The following is a 17,292-nucleotide window of genomic DNA, read 5'->3' on the forward strand; positions in this document are numbered from 1 at the left end:
CTTTGCACACTTCTCAGCCACTTAGGCAGTTGTACAAAAGATAAAGAGTAAGTATCGCCGCTGGATCTCTTTCCTCAGAGCCAGTGCAAGGCCCAAGTGTTTTCACTGATGCTGCCAAAGATCACAGGGCCGCAACATACAGGGAACACACTCGAGACACATGTTCTTGACGCCCCCTGTGACTCTACGCAGAAGAATGGGTTATATGCCATCATACACGCCATGCAACGGTATCAAGAGGCTATTAACATCATCACAAATAGTCTTTAGGCCTGTCAAGCCGTCCAGCAGCTACCACATGTGTATATAGATGACAGGCGCTCCACCATCACTGATCTTCATCAGGCTCAGGATGCATTGAACAGCAGAGCTGCACCCCTGTTCATCATGCATGTCAGGTCTCACACTGATGGCACCGGTCCCATATTTGAGGGCAGTAGGGTAGCTGATGCCCTCCTTTCTCCTTTGTGTGGCCTCTGCTCTGATTCCTCTGCCCATAAGGCACATGCTTTGTTTCATTCATCTGCCTGCTCATTGTGGAGGCTGTATGGTGTCTCTAAAGCAGAAGCTGCAGCTGTTCTCCACTGTATTACTTGTGCTCCTTCCGTCTTGCTCCTCAAAATACTGGGGGGAATCCTCGTGATGAGTCACCCAATGGCCCATGACAAATGGACGTTACTCATGTTAAAAGCCAGTGCATCCATGGAACCGTGCACACGTACTCTCAATTCCTCATGGTTTTAAACCTCCCTAACTCCAATCCAGCCGTCTGTCTGCTACCGCCCCTGGCTGCCTCAACTGTTTGGTGAACAACCATTGAGCTCTTAGTGAGAAAACGAACATGAGGGCGGCGGATACTGGAGGGGAGAAGCTGAATCTCAGCCCTGCCTTGGTGGAGTGGAAGCTTTTCAAATGTTCATGTTCAGGTAATCTCTTATGAATGAGTGAGAGTGAGAAAGCCTTTACTGTGTACAAAGCCCAGTGTGCTAAGCTCTGGGGAGACAGAAAAAAGCCCTTCAGTCCCTGTTCTCATATTGCAGAGCTTAGGGAAGGCTTTGGCTGCTGATTGGCCAGGACCCAAGGTGCTGGGATCACCGCAGAGGGCGACCTCTGGTCAATCAGTCTGTCAAGGAACGTTTATTAAACATTTGGGAATCCAGGGAGGGATAGTCCCTGTCCTCAGGAAGTTCTCGGTCTTGAGGGGGATGCCATATACAGACAACTAGGTCTGATCTAAGACTAAGGCCAGGGAGATGGGAGGGAATCGGCCCCATCACAAAGCAGGAGCTGGAGAGGATTCTTGTAGAAGGTGAGATTTGATGAGAAAATAGATGGAAACCAGGGAAGCATGGAGGAGGAAGGGAGCAGGAGGAGTCTCCAGGAATGGAGGTCAATCAAGGGAAATGGGGAGATAAAGCAGCAAAAGGCCATTGACGTCAGGGAGCAAAGAGTAAGATCTGGAGAAGTCAGACGGAGCCAGTCAGGAGATCCTGTAGATGATCTGAAACCACCAGACTCTACTGATCAGGGAGCAAAGGAGGAGGAAACCCCAGCAGAGGCCATGACCATGGTTCAGGGGTAGGAGCTGAGAGCCTGCACTAAGGGGAGGGCAGAGCAAGGGGCTGAGCCATAAGAATTTGCAGCAGTGGGAGGAAATGGAGGGGAAAGGTTGATGTCTGGGTGTCTAGAAGGACAGGAATGGGAGAAGTTTAGAGCTGTACATGTTGAGTTTAGGAGAGCCCCATTGAAATACAAATTTTGCATGAATTTCTTCTGTGTTATAGGAATAGAAGTGGCCGATAATGGGAGTAATACAAGGCTGGAGTTTGCTTAGAGAAGAATGACAGGGCAGGGAGGCAAAGGAAAGTCTAAAATGGAAATGGCTAATTATCGGGTGAGGGTTGGAGGGGGGAGAGGCAAGTCTGCATAGGGTGATGACCTGAGAAAGTACTGAGAGAGAGAAGCGTTGAAGGGGGCTCATTAAAAGCAAAGAATAAGTTGAGGAGAATGAAGCGAAGGGAGGGTTGGAGTGATGGGATGCTCCAGTCAGGGCACACCTGAGTTCTTAATTAGGGAAGTGGAACAGGACAAATAGCGAGCTCTAGGGAATGACCGAGATAAAGGACTGGAATGGAGCATCTACATCAGGAGTTGGGGAAGAAAGATGGTGGCAGGAACTTCTAGGGAAAGGAAGGAGAATGGCCACGATTTACAGCGGGCAGAAAGTTTTGGCCAAGTGGATTTCAAAGCAGGTGAGGTTGGAGAGAGAGATAAACACGACTGGGAGCTTGATTTAGTCGGCACACCACCATCCACAAACAGGAACAACTGAAGGCCCTCACCACTCATGGGGACTCTTGGGTTGAACCCCCTCCATGATGGTGACAAACACATCTCCCTCTTTCCTGGCTTATCTAACATTAATACTATCCTGGTCTAAACAAATTATCTGTTGTTTCTTTCAAGAAATCTTTAATTGTTTTGGTAGATCCATGAGAGATGTACTGGATAAGAATCTCCAAGGTGATGTTTGCTTTACCAATTCAAATGCCTTTTTAAAAGCAACATAAAAACACAACGGGATCTTATATTCTGGACAATTTTCAATCAATTCGCCATCTATAAAGATATGGTCTATTATAGGCTATCACCTGCAAATGTCTGCTTAGTCCTCTACTAAAATGGACTTTAAAAGATGTAGGGAGACCGTGTGATGGGCTGAGCAGAGAGGGAGAAAGCTAAATGATATAAGCTGAGTGCTGACCCGATCTCCACCTATAAGAAGGTCCCCATTACTTTGGGTGGCTTTTTGGTGGCAGATTCATTAAAGACAAATAAGAATCACCCTGTTTGAGAAGGCTTGATGATCTGGGAGCCTTGCCCCGAGAGAGGTGTCATACATCAGTGAGATCACATGTTCATTGAATACTTGATTTTTTTTTTTCCGAGATGGCTTTCGATGGGAAGGTAGAAATATGGCGACAAATACTTCTAGTGATTTAGACCTCTTCTGTCGATGAGATCATCTGCCAAGAAAATCATTGACAGCAACAGCTGGGAACTTGAGGATAGTGGAGAGTTTAGCATACTCTAGGAGGAAATCGACAAGGGAGGACTAAAAAGAAGGGGCAGAACATGGAAAGTTCATGAGAAGTAATAAATTCTGAAGGTCTGTCCTGATAACCCAAAGTGGGAAAATGAACAAAGACCCTTTCTGGCTGTCCTGAGTGGGGGGAAAAGGCAAAAGGGCAGCATCTCAGAGGGAGCTGAATAGAAATCTTCAAGAGCATGCTTTCTGGCGATTTGCTCTGCACGAGCAGCTCCCTCTTTCCAGGCATCCGAAGCACACTGGGTTTTTGACTGGCTATAGGCACAGGGCTCAGGGTAGAAGCAGAAGCAGTTCTCTTGTCTGGCCTGGATATATAATAGGCCCCCAGGGAAGGGATGCAGTCTCTCTGCACCTCCTTGCAGAGAGATGCTGGGTCTAAGATGAAGGATGCGGTAGACATTTTTGGACATAAGACAACATGGGAATGGTTTTCTGGACTATGGGTATTAACAATAAGGGTTTGGTTTTTCTTTTTAATTGGGAGTGGGAAGAAGTTAAATTAATTAAATGGATCTCAAATGAAGGAGAGTGACTATGAGGAATACTTTGGTTCTAAATCTCTGAGTTTCCTTTGACCCTGAGCCTTTTACAGATTGAAGTTGAAAAGGCGCAAATTCCCAAAAGATTTTGTTGGACGCAAAGGTTCACTGTCTGGAATTACATTTGTCAATTTCTTGCCATTTCTGAAATTCTTCCCCACACAGTTCTGAAAATGACTTTCTGCTGAGATGCTAAGCAGAGAAAAGTATGGTGGGTAAAAATAGATGGGTTGGGGGGCTTGTTTTAACCTGGTCTCAGCACACAGACTGAAAGCCAAGCCTGTTCTAGTGCTCCCAGTGGGGGGCAGGAGCATTGTGGCTCAGAGTGTGTGGGGCCAGCCTGTGGTCCTCCAAAGGGAAGAGGGGGGCCCTCAGCCAAGCCTCCAGCTCAGGCTTTGCATCTGTCCGGTAATGGCGGAGTTTCAGGCTTCACAGTGTTCTCTAGTTGCCATCACCCCTCCTCCAGCAGGGGCCCGAACTTGGTAGGGTTTTGTCCACTTCAGAATTCTCACCCCCCTGAGGGGGAGGGAGGAGAAAGCATGGTGGGCTCTTTCACGCCTCAATTAACATTTGCCTCTCCCACCTGAAAAAAAGCCAAGACTGGTAAGAGGTGGGGCAAAAAGCATTTCTTGCCTTGACAGAATTCACCCTCAACCAAAATTCAACCGCATATCGCTTGCCTTTCTTTCAATCAAAATAACTGAGGATGTGAACACATTTCCCCAAAATCATAAGATCAGGCAATGTCAGGCAATGAAACCTAATAAAACCAAATTAGAAAGAGACAAGGAGCCATGAGGTGTCTGATCTGAGACATCTCTAGGAATACAGGGCATATTGCTAGGATTTCTTCCCAAAGCCATCCAGCGCAGGAGGACCCTCGCTGCATCTCAGGAGCCTGTGCAAGAGAGGGCAGACCGCCTGTCCTAAGCCGCCATCAAGAAGTCTTGCACACCGCCCTCCCGCAAGGCCCGTTTCATATTTGTGGCCTCCGAAGCCATGGAACTTCGTGGGACAGGTGTTCTTGCCCCCCCCATACAGGTCACAGCTTTTTGCTTTTTGGATCACTGGTCACACTAACCAAGAACACCAGGACCTAGGTATTCAGCTCCAGAATTCCAGAATGTCAGAGAAGGGAGACTCTTTGGGGTCATGTGCTCCGAGCTTCTCATTCAGCAGAGAAAGAAACTGAAGCTTAGAGGAAGAAAAGTGACGTCTCCAAAGTCAAACAACTAACGAGGGACAAAGCAAGGTCCCGAATCCAAGTCTGGCAACTCCAGGTCAGCTTTTTCTTCTAAGTTCTAGGAAACTGTCTTGTACCAGTGGCTAGACTCCGCTGACGCTTAATTAGCTTAATTAATGTGATGATGAATGTGAGGTAAATCTTAATGTTTAACCAAAATCAGCTAGAATTTAAAGGCCAATGGATGAAATAATAAAGATAATTTTATATCATTGAGTATTACAGATTTAGAGCTGGAAGGAACTTTTAGGGGCCATGAAGTCCAAAGACCTCATTTAACAGAGGAGGACACTGAGGCCAGAGTGGGGCTGTGCTCTGCCTGAGTTCATAGAGATACAAGGTAAGAGAGGGAAGATTTGAACTCAGGTCTTCTGAATCCAAAGCCAGGGTTTTCCCACTATGCCATAACTCTTGTCTAGTCCATCTGGAAACAACCCGGGGCTGCCTAAGATCCTCCCAAAAGGGCAGGAAGCCACTGACACCAAACAGCCCGGCCTTCACCATGACTGTGCTCCTTTCCTATTTGGCCTGCTGTCTTTTACTGTGCTCCCTTTCCCAAGTAACCTTGTAATTGTAACCTTTTGTATTTTACTTCTTTATTTTTACACAGCAATTGGCTTAAGTGATTTGTACGGGGTCACGCTTGAACTCAGGTCTTCCTACTCCAGGGCCAGTGCTCTCTCTGTTTTACCCCAGAGTGCCTCTCTGTGCACTTGAAGAACTGCCCAAGGGGCCAGGACATGGCTGATTAAATCGGCGTCACTAGGACATAGAGATGGCACAAGCTTGACAAGTCCTGGGCTCTTGGAGCAGAACAATGAGGACTTGGAATCCAATTCCTTCATTTCAGAGAAGAGGAAACGGAGGCCCAGGGCCTGAAAGGTCACACATCATCCCAGAAGCAAAGCCGGGATTTGAACTCCAGACTCCTGATTAGAGACTCTCAACTTTCTTTCCAACAGATTCCACTGCAAATGCCATATTCTGAATAATGTATTGGAATATGGAGAGGGCTTTAGAAGGGGCAGATTAAGTGCTGGCAATTGAGGAAAGTTCTACAAAAGGCAGTTTCCATTCAGACAATCCCAAGGACCAGAATCAAGCTATCCTCATCATTCCCACCCTGGGATAATGGTTCCAGCAGGGGGCAGCACCAAGGACCAATGTGGCTACTTAGGGGAACATTGGATGCACTTACAGGGCTTTGGCTGGAGGCTCCTTTCCCCTTGTGTGGCCTTCCTTTGCTGGGGTTACTCTGCCGATCATTGGACAATTGTAGGATGCTGGATTAGGCAGTTGGTAAATCAGAAAAGCAAAGCTTGATACTCCCTGGGGCCAGGGAATCTCAGAATGCTGGGCTGCCATCCCAGCAAGGCGGTGATCTGTGGAAAGGAGGAAAACAGTGTCTTTGGCATTTGTGTTTTTGAATTCTTGCTAATTAATGTTCAGTGAGCTTTTTGTCTATCTGGTGAGTGGTTTATGCCCACCTTCCTCTTGCCCCGCAGGACTGGAGAGGCAGCAGGGGACTGGAGTGCCCAGAAAGATGTGGATGGGGAACAGTAGGCACAAAAGTACGATCCAAAGGGAAGGAGAAAGAAGGCAAAAGGACCAAAAGATTTTGCAAAAGTGTATATGGAAAACTATCTTTGCATGTATTTGGACCTATTAAAAAAAAAAAAAAAAAGAAAGAAAGAAGGCGAAAGGGACTAATGGCCAGCTTTGGTTTGATAAGGCATGGAAGTATCAGGAGAAATCATCTTTTTATCAGATAAGGTCATGGGAAAATGGACCATTATCATTTTTTGTTGTTGTTGTTGAAAGAAGAGGGACTTATTGGAAGAAAGAAGGGTGTTGAAAAGCATAGGTTAGGGAAGGTCTGTTGGGATCCCTGATGGCTCCTGGACCTGGCTAGGGATTTGTCTAAGCAGGCAGGTGCACTGGCAATGTGGGGGAGAGGAGGAGTCCCAAAGGGTAGCATTAGCTAGGGGAAGGTGGGAGGAGGCAGAGGAAGCTTCCTGATCCTCACCTTGCAGTTCTTTTATCACTTCATTCTTTCTCCTGAAGCATGCTTAGAGACATACCACCAGGCACTCCAGTCTGCAATCTTCCAGGTTTCTTCATTCTCCATTCTTTGCTTCTCTAGAATTTTCATCAGAACCTGCCTTCTCCAGGCCTGTTCTCCTTGCCCCTCATGATTCCCTTCGAAAGGCCTGGCAGATGGCATCTCCTTCCTTCTGTGTGGTCTCACTTTGGGGCACCTGTCAATAGTACTGCAGCCCCACTTTTCTGGGTCCTTTCTAGAGTCCCACATTTCCATCTTCTTCCCTTGCAAAGCCCCCATCAAGTCCATTCTTTCTAAGTTCCCCCACCCCTAATGGCTCGATGCCTTCCTTCATGCCACTGGTTGCTTCAGCCATAATCTCTCTCCCTCTATCCCCCTTCAGGCTCCTTCTCCCCCTCTCCTCCTTCAGGCTCCTTCTCCCCCTCTCCTCCTTCAGGCTCCTTCTTCCCCTCTTCCCCTTCAGGCTCCTTCTCTCCCTCTCCCACTTTCTCCCCACCCTGGGGGACCTCCTTCTTTTCCTCAGCCCCTTGACCAGGCTGCTCCCCTTCCATCATTTCTTGGGCTTTTACAGGGCTCGTCTTCCTGCTGGCTTCCTCTCCTTCGCTGGCTATGTTGGCTGTGTTATCTGTGGCGTCCTCAAAGTTGGCTTCTGAGAATTGTGTCTCAATCTTTTTGGGAAGGTTACCTTCCTCAGCAGATACTGATTTCTTCTTTTCGTACTCTTCTGACCCTTCTTCTTTTGGAAGTCCCTCAGTCATTTCCTGGTCTTCGCTCTTTTGCTTGGCGACCCCTTCAATCACTAGCCATAAGGCCTGGCCATGGTCCAGGGGCTCATCGCCTTCAGGAGTCCTCACACCTAGAGTCTGCTCATCTTCTGTTGCCAGAAGCTGCTCAAGTTCTGTTCCTGAGGTCAGCTCGCCTTCTGTTCCTGAGGTCACCTGGCCTTCTAGCCCGGAGGTCAGCTCATCTTCTGCCCCTGGAGTCACCTGGCCTTCTGGGCCAGAGGTCAGCTCCTCTTCTGCTGCTGAGGCCTGCTGGCCTTCTGCCTCTGAGGTCAGTTCACCTTCTGCCGCTGAGGCCTGCTGGCCTTCTGCCTCTGAGATCAGCTCACCTTCTGGCCCTGAGATCCGCTCGCCTTCTGGCCCTGAGGTTGGACGGCCTTCTGCTTCTGAGGTCAGATCCTCTGCCTCTGAGGTCGGCTGCTCTTCTGCCTCTGAGGTTTGCGGGCCTTCTGGCCCTGAGGTCTCCTCCCCTTCTGCTCCTGAGATCTCCTTGCCTTGGGCCTCTAAGATCTCCTCATCTTGGACCTCTAAGATCTCCTCATCTTGGGCCTCTAAGATCTCTTCATCTTGGGCCTCTAAGATCTGCTTGCCTTCTGTCTCTGAGGTCTCCATTTCTACCCCTGAGGTCTGCTTGCTTTCTGACTCTGAGGTCTCCTCCTGTACCCCTGGAGTCTGCTGGCCTGACCTTGAAGACCGCCTGCTTTCTGCCCTTGAGGACCGCTTGCTTTCTGGCCCTGAGGACCGCTTGCTTTCTGTCCCTGAGGGCCGCCTACTTTCCACAAGTGAGGGCCTCCTGCTTTCCACAAGTGAGGGCCTCCTGCTTTCCACAAGCGAGGGCCTCCTGCTTTCCACAAGCGAGGGCCTCCTGCTTTCCACAACCGAGGACCTCCTGCTTTCCACAACTGAGGGCCTCCTGCTTTCCACAACCGAGGGCCTCCTGCTTTCCATAACCGAGGGCCTCCTGCTTTCCACAACTGAGGGCCGCTTGCTCTCTGAAACCGAGGGCCGCTTGCTCTCTGAAACCGAGGGCCGCCTGCTTGCTGCCCCCGAGGGCACCTTGCTTTCTACAGTGGAGGTATCCTCACTTTCAGGGGCGCCTTCTGTTCCCGAGGTCTGTTGGCCTACCCCCGGAGTCAGTTCTTCTGCAGCTGGGGTCTGCTCTCCTTGTACACTCGGGGCCTTGTCGAGTTCAGTGGCGGGGGTCTTCTCACTTTCTGACCTAGTAGCCTTCCGTGGATGCTCCACTTCTGCCTGGGCAGCTTCAGCCGTGGGAGGATGCTCTATTGGCCCGGCAGCTCCGGTCTCTGAGGGAAGATGCCCTTCTTCTGGCCAGGCAGCCATCGAAGGATGCTTCTCTTCAGCCATGGAGGGATGGGCTGTGACAGTTTCAGCCACAGAGGGATGCTTCTCTTCGGCCCTGGCAGCTCCAGCCACAGAGGGATGCTTCTCTTCGGCCCTGGCAGCTCCAGCCACAGAGGGATGCTTCTCTTCGGCCCTGGCAGCTCCAGCCACAGAGGGATGCTTCTCTTCGGCCCTGGCAGCCTGTGGTGTCTTGATTGGTTGTGGCTGGCCGCCGCTCTCCTCCCCGCTGAGCTCCCGTCCGGCGGGGCCTTCGGTGGACTCCTTGGAAGCAGGTGAGGGTGGTGGGGGTGGCGGGGCTGCTGGGTGGGCCGGCACCTTCGTTTGGGGCTTCAAGCTGTGGCCCCGCACCTGCAGCGGCTCCCAGCTGAACCACAGCTTCTCGTGCAGGATCTTCACGCATTTCCGGGACTTGGGACCCCTGCCCGGGGATCTGGACTGGGGCTGGGTCGGGGACGGCGAGCGGGAGGGCAGCTTCTTGACCTGCAGGGTGTCCCGGATCCTGTCGGCCTCAGGGATGACGCTGGCCCACGGCGGCAGCTTTGGCCGCGTCCGGCCCTGCTGTCGGCTCGCCAAGCGGCGGCCCTTCCCCTGCACCGGGAGGCGGCGGCGGAGGTAGCCACGGGCGCGCGTCGAGGGCCGCAGGCCCGGCCGTTTGGCTCCCCCGGCCCAGGGCGAGGGCTGCATCCACGGGTCGATGCTCCACCAGCTCTGAGGGGTCAAGCGCTCCTCTTCGGCCGCCAGCCTCCGGCCCCACACGGCCACGCCCCGCTGCCGGACCGAAGCGCGGCGGCTGTAGCCTTGGTGCCGGCAGCTGGGGCCCGTATCCCAGCGCCAGGTGCCCGCCTCCCCGCCCCAGGGCCACGGCCACACCCGCACCCAGGCCAGTCGCCCAGGCCTCCAGCCCAGGCACACCCTTATCCTCCACCCCGTCGTCTGCGCCCGCCCGCCCCGGCATCGGACCCGGCGACGCCCCCTCCCCCGCCCCAGCCCCAGCGCTCCCCCAGTCCCGCCCTCGCCCCGCCCCTGATCCGCCCGCGGACCCGCCCCCGGCCTCCCTGCCCTCCGCCAGCCCAAAGGCGTGGGGCTGGAGGGCGGAGGGGCGGCGCAGGCGCAGCAGCTCGAGGCCCGCTGCGCGCCCCGCCCCTGCGCCGAGGGGAGGGGCTACGCCTGCGCACCAGCTGCTTGCTCTGGGCGCTCCGGGACAAAGGCGAGCGAAGGGGCGGGGCGAGAGATGGGCCCTGGGGGCCGGGGAGAGCCGGGACTGTTTTGTTATTCGCTGGGCGTCCCCAGAGCCTAGTAGCGTGCATGACCGTTAGCAGGTGCTTTATTAAGTACTGTTCAATAATGCTCGTGCAATGATTGACGAGGAGGGGAGGAATGGGGTTGGGGCGCAAGAGAGGAGGGACGGAATGAAGGGGATGGGGACTTAGCGGAAAAGAGCCTTGAGGCGTGGGAACCGGCCTGCTCGGTGGGAGCTGCCCGACTAGCGCTTCGACTCCAGCCCCTCTCGGCCGTCTCCCCCGCTCTCTGAGACCCGCATTCTCCCTTAAGAGGCGGTGCCCGCTGCCGGGAAAGACGGACGGACAGGCCAATGAAAGCACGGAGGCCGGGCCCTCCGTCCATTCAGAGCGCACTAGGGGCGGAGCCTCGCGGTCTACGCCTCTCTCTAAACTACTCTCCCGAGGGCGCGGGTGGAAGACTGGGCCGGCGCGGTCCCTGCAGGCTCCATTCATTCTTCATCTGGGCAGGGCGGGGGAGGAGGGCTGCAGGGGTGGCGAGCGTCTCCCAGGGCCGGGGAAGGGGTCGCGGCGGACGGAGCGCCCAGGCGGCGGGAAGCGAGCCCTCGTCCTCCCTTTCGTAGGAGCAGAAAAGTGGAGGTGCAAGAGGACCTGTGATGGAGGAGAATCCCGACCCTGGGGAGGAGCGCCAGGTAACGGGAGGGACGGATGGGGAAGAGGGACGGCCGGAGGGAGGGAGGGATGGGGAGAGAGGTTCATGGGGGGAGAGAGGGTGTGGGGCCGCCTCCTGCTAGCAGAGAATGGGAAGGGCCCTGAACAGGCAGAGCGTGAGGGCCGGGGCAGCTCTCTCCCAGGGAAGGGGGGGAGTCACGGAGGACCTCGGCCGTCCCTAGCCCAGGCTCAGTTTACAGATCAGGCTCGGAGAGTCGGTGTGCTCAAAGCCAGGCAAGAGGAAATCAGCAGAGCCACGCGTGGCCCCCACAGCTCTGGCTCCCGCTCTTTGCTCCTCCCTCCTCCTGAGTCACTCACAACCTGTGAGGGAAACCTGAGTGACCTATGGGACCCCCGGGATCCCACCCTCCCACCTCTGCTGCCTTCTCCTCAGGCCGCTCCCAGCTGTGTGTCCGTGGGTGTCCGTGGGTGTGTCCATGTGTGTGTCTGTGTGTCCGTCCATGTGTGTCCGTGTCAGTAATCCGTGTGTGTGTCCATGTATGTCCATCCCTGTGTGTCCGTGCGTGTCCGTGTGTGTGTCTGTGTGTCCGTCCATGTGTGTCCGTGTCCGTAATCTGTGTGTGTGTCCATGTATGTCCATCCCTGTGTGTCCGTGCGTGTCCGTGTGTGTCCGTGTGCGTGTCCGTGGGTGAGTGTCCATGCAGACAGGCAGAGCGCAGCGGCTGACAGCAGGCCTAGCTGGTCTCCAGGGACCTTGCCTTGTACTGACCGTCACAGAGAGAACAGACCGAGGGACACAGACGGAGGAGGGAGGTCAGGAGAGAGGCAATCTCCTGGTGGCTGGAGAAGTCAGAACCGTTCTCAGAACAGGAGCCAAAGTTGAGCCGACCAAGTCTCCCCAGAGCAGACAGACACACAGGGCCCTGGACGGGTCGCAAGACATGGAGAGCAATTGAAACCAGTCTGGTCCAACTAGAAGTTATTGATGGCCCACGTAGGCTGCCATTGGGGTGGGTCTTGGGGGCGCTGCCCCGGGTGTGTTTCTGTACGTGTGAAGAGGACTGGGCTCTCTAAGTTGCAGCACAGCCCCCTGGCTGAGTTTGGGGGGCGAGCCCCCCTTCTGCGGGCTGCTCTTTTCCATCCCTAATGAACACCTTGGCTGGTGGGATTCCTTAGTCTATCAGGGAGCATTCCTCAAACCCCTGCCCGCTGTGCCAAGGACTTCCCGTCCACGGACAAAGTGGAATCTTGTGTCCTTTGACAAGCTTTGAGGGGCTTGAAAAATGGGGAGGGGTTAGAGCTGGGAGGTCCAGCTTGAGGCCAGACAGGATCCACAGCGGCCTCCAGGTGAGAGGGAAGAGGCCAGTTGTTCCACCACAAAAGGTCACCCTTCCCCTTGGGCCAGGAGAGCTTCCCCCCTCCATGTCATGGTCTCTGTCATGGAGAGGGCTTCAAGGAAGAAGGAAGAATACCACCCATCTGTGTCCTCCGTTTTGATTGGAAACTTTCACAGACACAGATCTTTGTGGAAGCCTTCCTGGTGGGTCTCTGGCTAATCATACCCATTTCACAGATGAGAAGGCTGACAGATGTGGAAAGGGAACTGCCCTGGAAGGCTTGGCTCCTGACAGTGGGTCTTTATTTATATAGCTCTTTCAATATACTCTGAACTTTGACCTCCTATCTCCGGGGAGCCCCACTCAGTGGTGTAAGGTGAATAATGCAGAGACCTCAGCTCCCCAAGCCAGCCTCTAGGATCCAGGTCTCCCCACCAGTTCCCTGCCGGAAAGCCAGCTTGACCCCGGACGGACAGCCGGCCTCCTGAGTGAGGGAAGGGGAGTCCTAGGAGCACGGACCGGTTTCGTGTTCATTTCTGAAGGAGGATGTTCTCGGGTCATTCTGGAGACTCGGGGCCACATGAGTGATAGGGCAGGAGCAGTGAGGACACAGTAAGCTTGAGGAACACGAGTCCCAAAGTGGGACAGGATCCGAGGCCCCAGCCCAGCCCCACTGCTTTGGTGACTGTGGCCAAGGGCCTGAGAGGGCCTTTTTAGGGGCTTTGCTGGAAGGATTCTTAGGCGCGGGGGAGCGGTGGGCAAGGAGGCCAGGGGCCAACCCCGCTGTTTCCATGGGTCTGCAGGGAGATGGCGCCTTGCAGGTGGAGATCTCTGATGCCGTGAGTGAGAGGGACAAGGTGAAATTCACGGTTCACACCAAGGTGAGGTCGCCACTTCCCCAAATGGAGACTGGTTCCGAGGGTCAGGGGCCCGGACAAACAGATTCAGCCCCCACGTACTTTAGGAAACTCCTTCTCTAGCAGAGCCCTGTGTGGTTTCCAGCTTCCTGCAGTCTCCTCCAATCGCACCCTGGGTTCTGGCTCCCAGCCCCAAGCCCCATGGGATTGTGGGAAGCATCCCAGAGCAGAGCAGGGGGGAGGAGGATGTGTTGGGAGTCCGGCAGGGAGCGAGGTGGCCAGGGCGCCTCAGTGGGGAACCCTTCCTTTCAGAGCTGCCTCCCCCACTTCAGCCAGACTGAGTTCTCCGTCGTCAGGCAACACGAGGAGTTCATCTGGCTCCACGATGCTTACACCGACAACGAGGACTATGCGGGCATCATTGTGAGGCACTGGACTCGGACCCCGGGAGCTGGCAGGGATCCCCTGGAGGCCAAGTGCAGCTGGGAAGGGAGGAGGTGGACCGGGCTCCGGGAGCCCACTGGATACGGCCTTCTTAGCTCCTTTCTGTTTTGAGCAGATCCCCCCGGCTCCTCCCAAACCAGACTTTGAGGCTTCAAGGGAAAAGCTGCAGAGGCTGGGGGAGGGGGACAGCTCAGTCACCAGGGAAGAGTTTGCCAAAATGAAGCAAGAACTAGAGGGGTAAGACACTCCCTCCCCTCCTTCATTCACCCCCTCACCCCTCAACTCCCCATTTCCAGGGGTGTGGTATAGTGATTGGGGAGGTCTGGCACCAGGAAGCCCCAAGTTCTAGTCTGCAGCGGTCACCAATCCTTTCTCCTCTCTGGCCTTTGACCTTTCTCACAGAGGGGCTAGCCAAGGCTCCTCCATCACAAAGCACTCGGGGAGTCCCTGAGGCCCGGGGAAGGCTCCCGTCCCACGGGAGATGGCTCTGCTCCTTTGAAAAGAAGTTGGGGCACACTGATTGACCCCTTGGGTTAACAGTGAAAGGAATGAGAGGAGACCTCTTCAGCACCTTGGGCAGCAGGGACAAAGCAGCAGGTGCTGTGGTGTTTAGAGCATCCAGCCAGGAGTTCAAATCTGGCCTCAGACACTCATTAGCTGTGGGACCCTAGGCAAGTCCCTCCCCCGTCCCACCCCCACCCCACCCCAGCCCGTCTGCCTCAATTTTCTCATCTGTGAAATGAGCTGGAAAAGGAAATGGCCTCACCCCATAGTCTGCTGAGAGAACCCCAAATGGGGTCCTGAGCTACCAAAAACCTCCGTTTTATGGCCCAACTAGTTTAAGGGACTTGAGCAGGTCAGGGAACAAGGGAGCAAGGCAGGTGGGCCTGCACCACTCGAGCTTCAGGCCTCCCTGGCGGCCCACCTGACCCCAGAGTGCAGGGAGTGGCGCCGTGGCTCCAAGTGGGGCAGCTGGTATGGGCAATGTTGGACCTGAGTTCCAATCTAGCCAGATACTGAGACCTTGGGCAGCTCACTAACCTTTGCTTCTACTACAAAATGGGGATAAATTCAGCACCTGCCTTCCCCAATGGTGACAAACAGGATTTGCAAAAGCACTCAGTATAGTGTACTCGTACAGTGCTTATACACACACTAAATGGGAATATTTGGCCACATTGCCTGGCACACAGTGGTGCTGTATAGATGGGACTATTTGGGCATAGTGCCCGGCATACAGTAGATGTTGTATAAATGCTTCTCTCAGGGACTGTCTGCCCTAGTGCCTGGCATGCAGTAGGTGCTGTATAAATGCTGCTCCTTCTCTCAGGGAGTACTTGGCCATCTTTAAGAAGACAGTAGCCATGCATGAGGTGTTCCTCCAGCGCCTGGCTGCCCATCCCACGCTGCGCCGGGACCACAACCTCTATGTCTTCTTGGAATACAGCCAAGATGTGAGTTGGGTCCAGACCCTCTGAGCAGTCCCGAGGGGACTGACCAAGGCTGACTCCACTTGTCTCTGTGGGAGGGGCTGACCAAGTCTGACCCCACCCCAGTCTCTGACTGAGGGGCCTGACCAAGGCTGACCCAGCCTGGTCTCTGTCCCAGCTGAGTGTTCGCGGGAAGAATAAGAAGGAGCTGTTTGGGGGGTTCATCAGGAACATTGTGAAGTCGGCAGATGAAGCCCTCATTACTGGAGTGTCAGGACTGAAGGTGAGAGCCTGGGGGGGGCCCCGAGTAGGCCAATTTCCAGTCGGAATTCGGGCCTTTTCTGGCCTAGTCGATCCCAGAGACCCTCAACTCTGAATGGGAGGCTTCCCTAGTGGAGGCCCTAGGGCCTCGACCCCACCACCTTTGCCTGCTCCTAGGAGGTGGACAAGTTCTTCGAGCACGAGAGGACCTTCTTGCTGGAGTACCACACTCGAATCCGGGATGCCTGCCTGCGTGCCGACCGTGTCATGCGCTCCCACAAGTGTACGTAGGGACCCCCGGGGCCCCTCCTGAAGGCCCAAGCGGGTACAAGCCAAGGTGTGGTCTTTCCCCCCTTGCACACAGCCCCCCTGCCAGGCTCTGATGGCAGGCACGCCCTAACAGGCTTGGCTGAGGACTACATCCCCATCTCTGCGGCGCTGAGCAGCTTGGGCACCCAGGAAGTCAACCAGTTAAAGACGTGAGCTGGCCCTTGCCCCTTTTGCTTGTCACTGTCCCCTAGGCCACTAGGCCCCAGGTAATGGGGGGGAGGGGGGAGGGTCCAACAGCCTTGCCCACGCTGCCTCTGCCAGAGGAATGCCAGGGCACCCCCAAGCAAAGGCCTGCCACTCTTTTCCCAGGAGCTTTCTAAAACTGGCCGAACTCTTTGAACGTCTGAGGGTGAGAAGTCTTTCCTGCTTTTGGCTTGGTCCTGTCCGTGGGAGGGCAGGGTCCGGTTCACACCTTGGGGAGGTGGGGAGCAGGCACAGGGCCCAGAAATCCAAGTGGCTGCCTAGACCCTGGGGTGGGGACCCATGGGGGGGGCCGGGCCCCATGCTGCCCCAGCATCCCAGGGTGCGGAGTGGAGCCTTCCCCCAGGGCCAGGCCTCCCTCATCCGCCCCACAGAAGCTGGAGGGCCGGGTGGCCTCCGACGAGGACCTGAAACTCTCTGACATGCTCCACTACTACATGAGGGATGCCCAGGCAGCCAAGGTGAGAGGTCCTTCAGAGCGCTGCCCGGGCCCGGTGCCTGGCTCCAGCCTCGTTGTGGGGAGGGGGGCCTAGCCTCGCCCGGCTCCCGGTCTCCCTCCTCTCAGGATCTACTCTATCGGCGGCTGCGGGCGCTGGCCGACTACGAGAACGCCAACAAGGCCCTGGACAAAGCCCGGATGAGAAACCGTGAGGTACGGTCAGCGGAGACGCACCAGCAGCTGTGCTGCCGCCGCTTCGAGCGCCTCTCGGACTCGGCCAAGCAGGGTGAGTGAAGGGCCAGGCCCAACCCGACCCCCCCCCCCCACCAGAGTGGTCCAATGCAATCCCGTCTCCTGTCCCCTGTCCCCTTCTTTGGCTCAGAGCTCACTGACTTTAAGGCTCGCCGGGGCTCTGCTTTCCGAAAGAACCTCATTGAGTTGGCTGAACTGGAACTCAAACACGCCAAGGTAATGCTGCCCACTGGTGGGGGAGGTGGAGGACCATGCCCAAGGTGGTGGGCAAGGTCGGCCCCCTGGCTGAGGGAGGAGAACTGAGGCGCTCGCTCACTCTTCTCCCCGTCTGAGTAATGGGGACGGCTCATCTACCCCAAGTCATCCTGGGACCCTGCCTTCCCACCCAGAGTTCCCCCCCCTTCTTTCTTTCCCAGGCCAGTACGCTTCTTCTAAGAAACACCCTCATTGCCCTCAAGGGGGAACCCTAGCATCCTCCCCTACCCCCCAATCCACAGCCTCCCCTACTCTACTCTGGACACGTGGACCACGAGGGGCCGCCGGGGGTGACAGGCATCCCTGACCTAGGAGCGGCCCTCAGCCAGGGGTGTCTGGAGAGTAACTGCCCCAGCCCTCCAGAGGTCAGACCCTTCCACACCAGTGTAAACTTTCCTTCACTAATGGAAATAAAGGTTCCCACTCTGAATCTAGTGTGTCCTGTGCTCCCTTTGAGGCTGGCCACGAGGAGCTAGCCT

The 17,292-nt window shown here is 55.2% G+C and overlaps 2 protein-coding genes across 7 annotated transcripts in view; one reads left to right on the top strand and one right to left on the bottom strand.

The window, feature by feature from the left end:
- Window positions 1–10,720, bottom strand: part of LOC141547601 (uncharacterized) — a 47,431-nt gene extending 36,711 nt beyond the window's left edge. Inside the window, exons 1-3 of the mRNA XM_074275987.1 lie at window positions 10,559–10,720; window positions 6,918–10,240; window positions 6,090–6,273 (exon numbers count right to left, since the gene is read on the bottom strand). Coding sequence (XP_074132088.1) covers window positions 7,322–10,240; window positions 10,559–10,720 — 3,081 coding nt within the window. The 3' untranslated portion in view covers window positions 6,090–6,273; window positions 6,918–7,321. The remainder of the gene's footprint in view (window positions 1–6,089; window positions 6,274–6,917; window positions 10,241–10,558) is intronic.
- On the top strand, window positions 10,286–17,243 carry SNX32 (sorting nexin 32). Of its 6 annotated transcripts, XM_074276364.1 has the most exons (14): window positions 10,286–10,416; window positions 10,959–11,027; window positions 13,148–13,225; window positions 13,514–13,624; window positions 13,761–13,882; window positions 14,976–15,099; window positions 15,254–15,358; window positions 15,514–15,619; window positions 15,740–15,815; window positions 15,976–16,015; window positions 16,242–16,328; window positions 16,433–16,592; window positions 16,689–16,774; window positions 16,975–17,243. In XM_074276364.1, the coding sequence occupies exons 2-14, from the start codon at window positions 10,992–10,994 to the stop codon at window positions 17,026–17,028; spliced, it is 1,185 nt and encodes a 394-aa protein (XP_074132465.1). In that variant the 5' UTR covers window positions 10,286–10,416; window positions 10,959–10,991; the 3' UTR covers window positions 17,029–17,243. The 6 variants fall into 6 exon arrangements, with proteins under 6 accessions (XP_074132465.1, XP_074132461.1, XP_074132464.1 ...); XM_074276360.1 differs by lacking the exon at window positions 16,689–16,774 and having other exon boundaries at window positions 10,294–10,416; window positions 15,227–15,358; XM_074276363.1 differs by lacking the exon at window positions 16,689–16,774 and having other exon boundaries at window positions 10,294–10,416.
- The last annotated feature ends 49 nt before the right edge of the window (window positions 17,244–17,292 follow it).

Source organism: Sminthopsis crassicaudata, chromosome 6 (genome assembly GCF_048593235.1).
Source record: "Sminthopsis crassicaudata isolate SCR6 chromosome 6, ASM4859323v1, whole genome shotgun sequence".
NCBI lineage: Eukaryota > Metazoa > Chordata > Mammalia > Dasyuromorphia > Dasyuridae > Sminthopsis > Sminthopsis crassicaudata.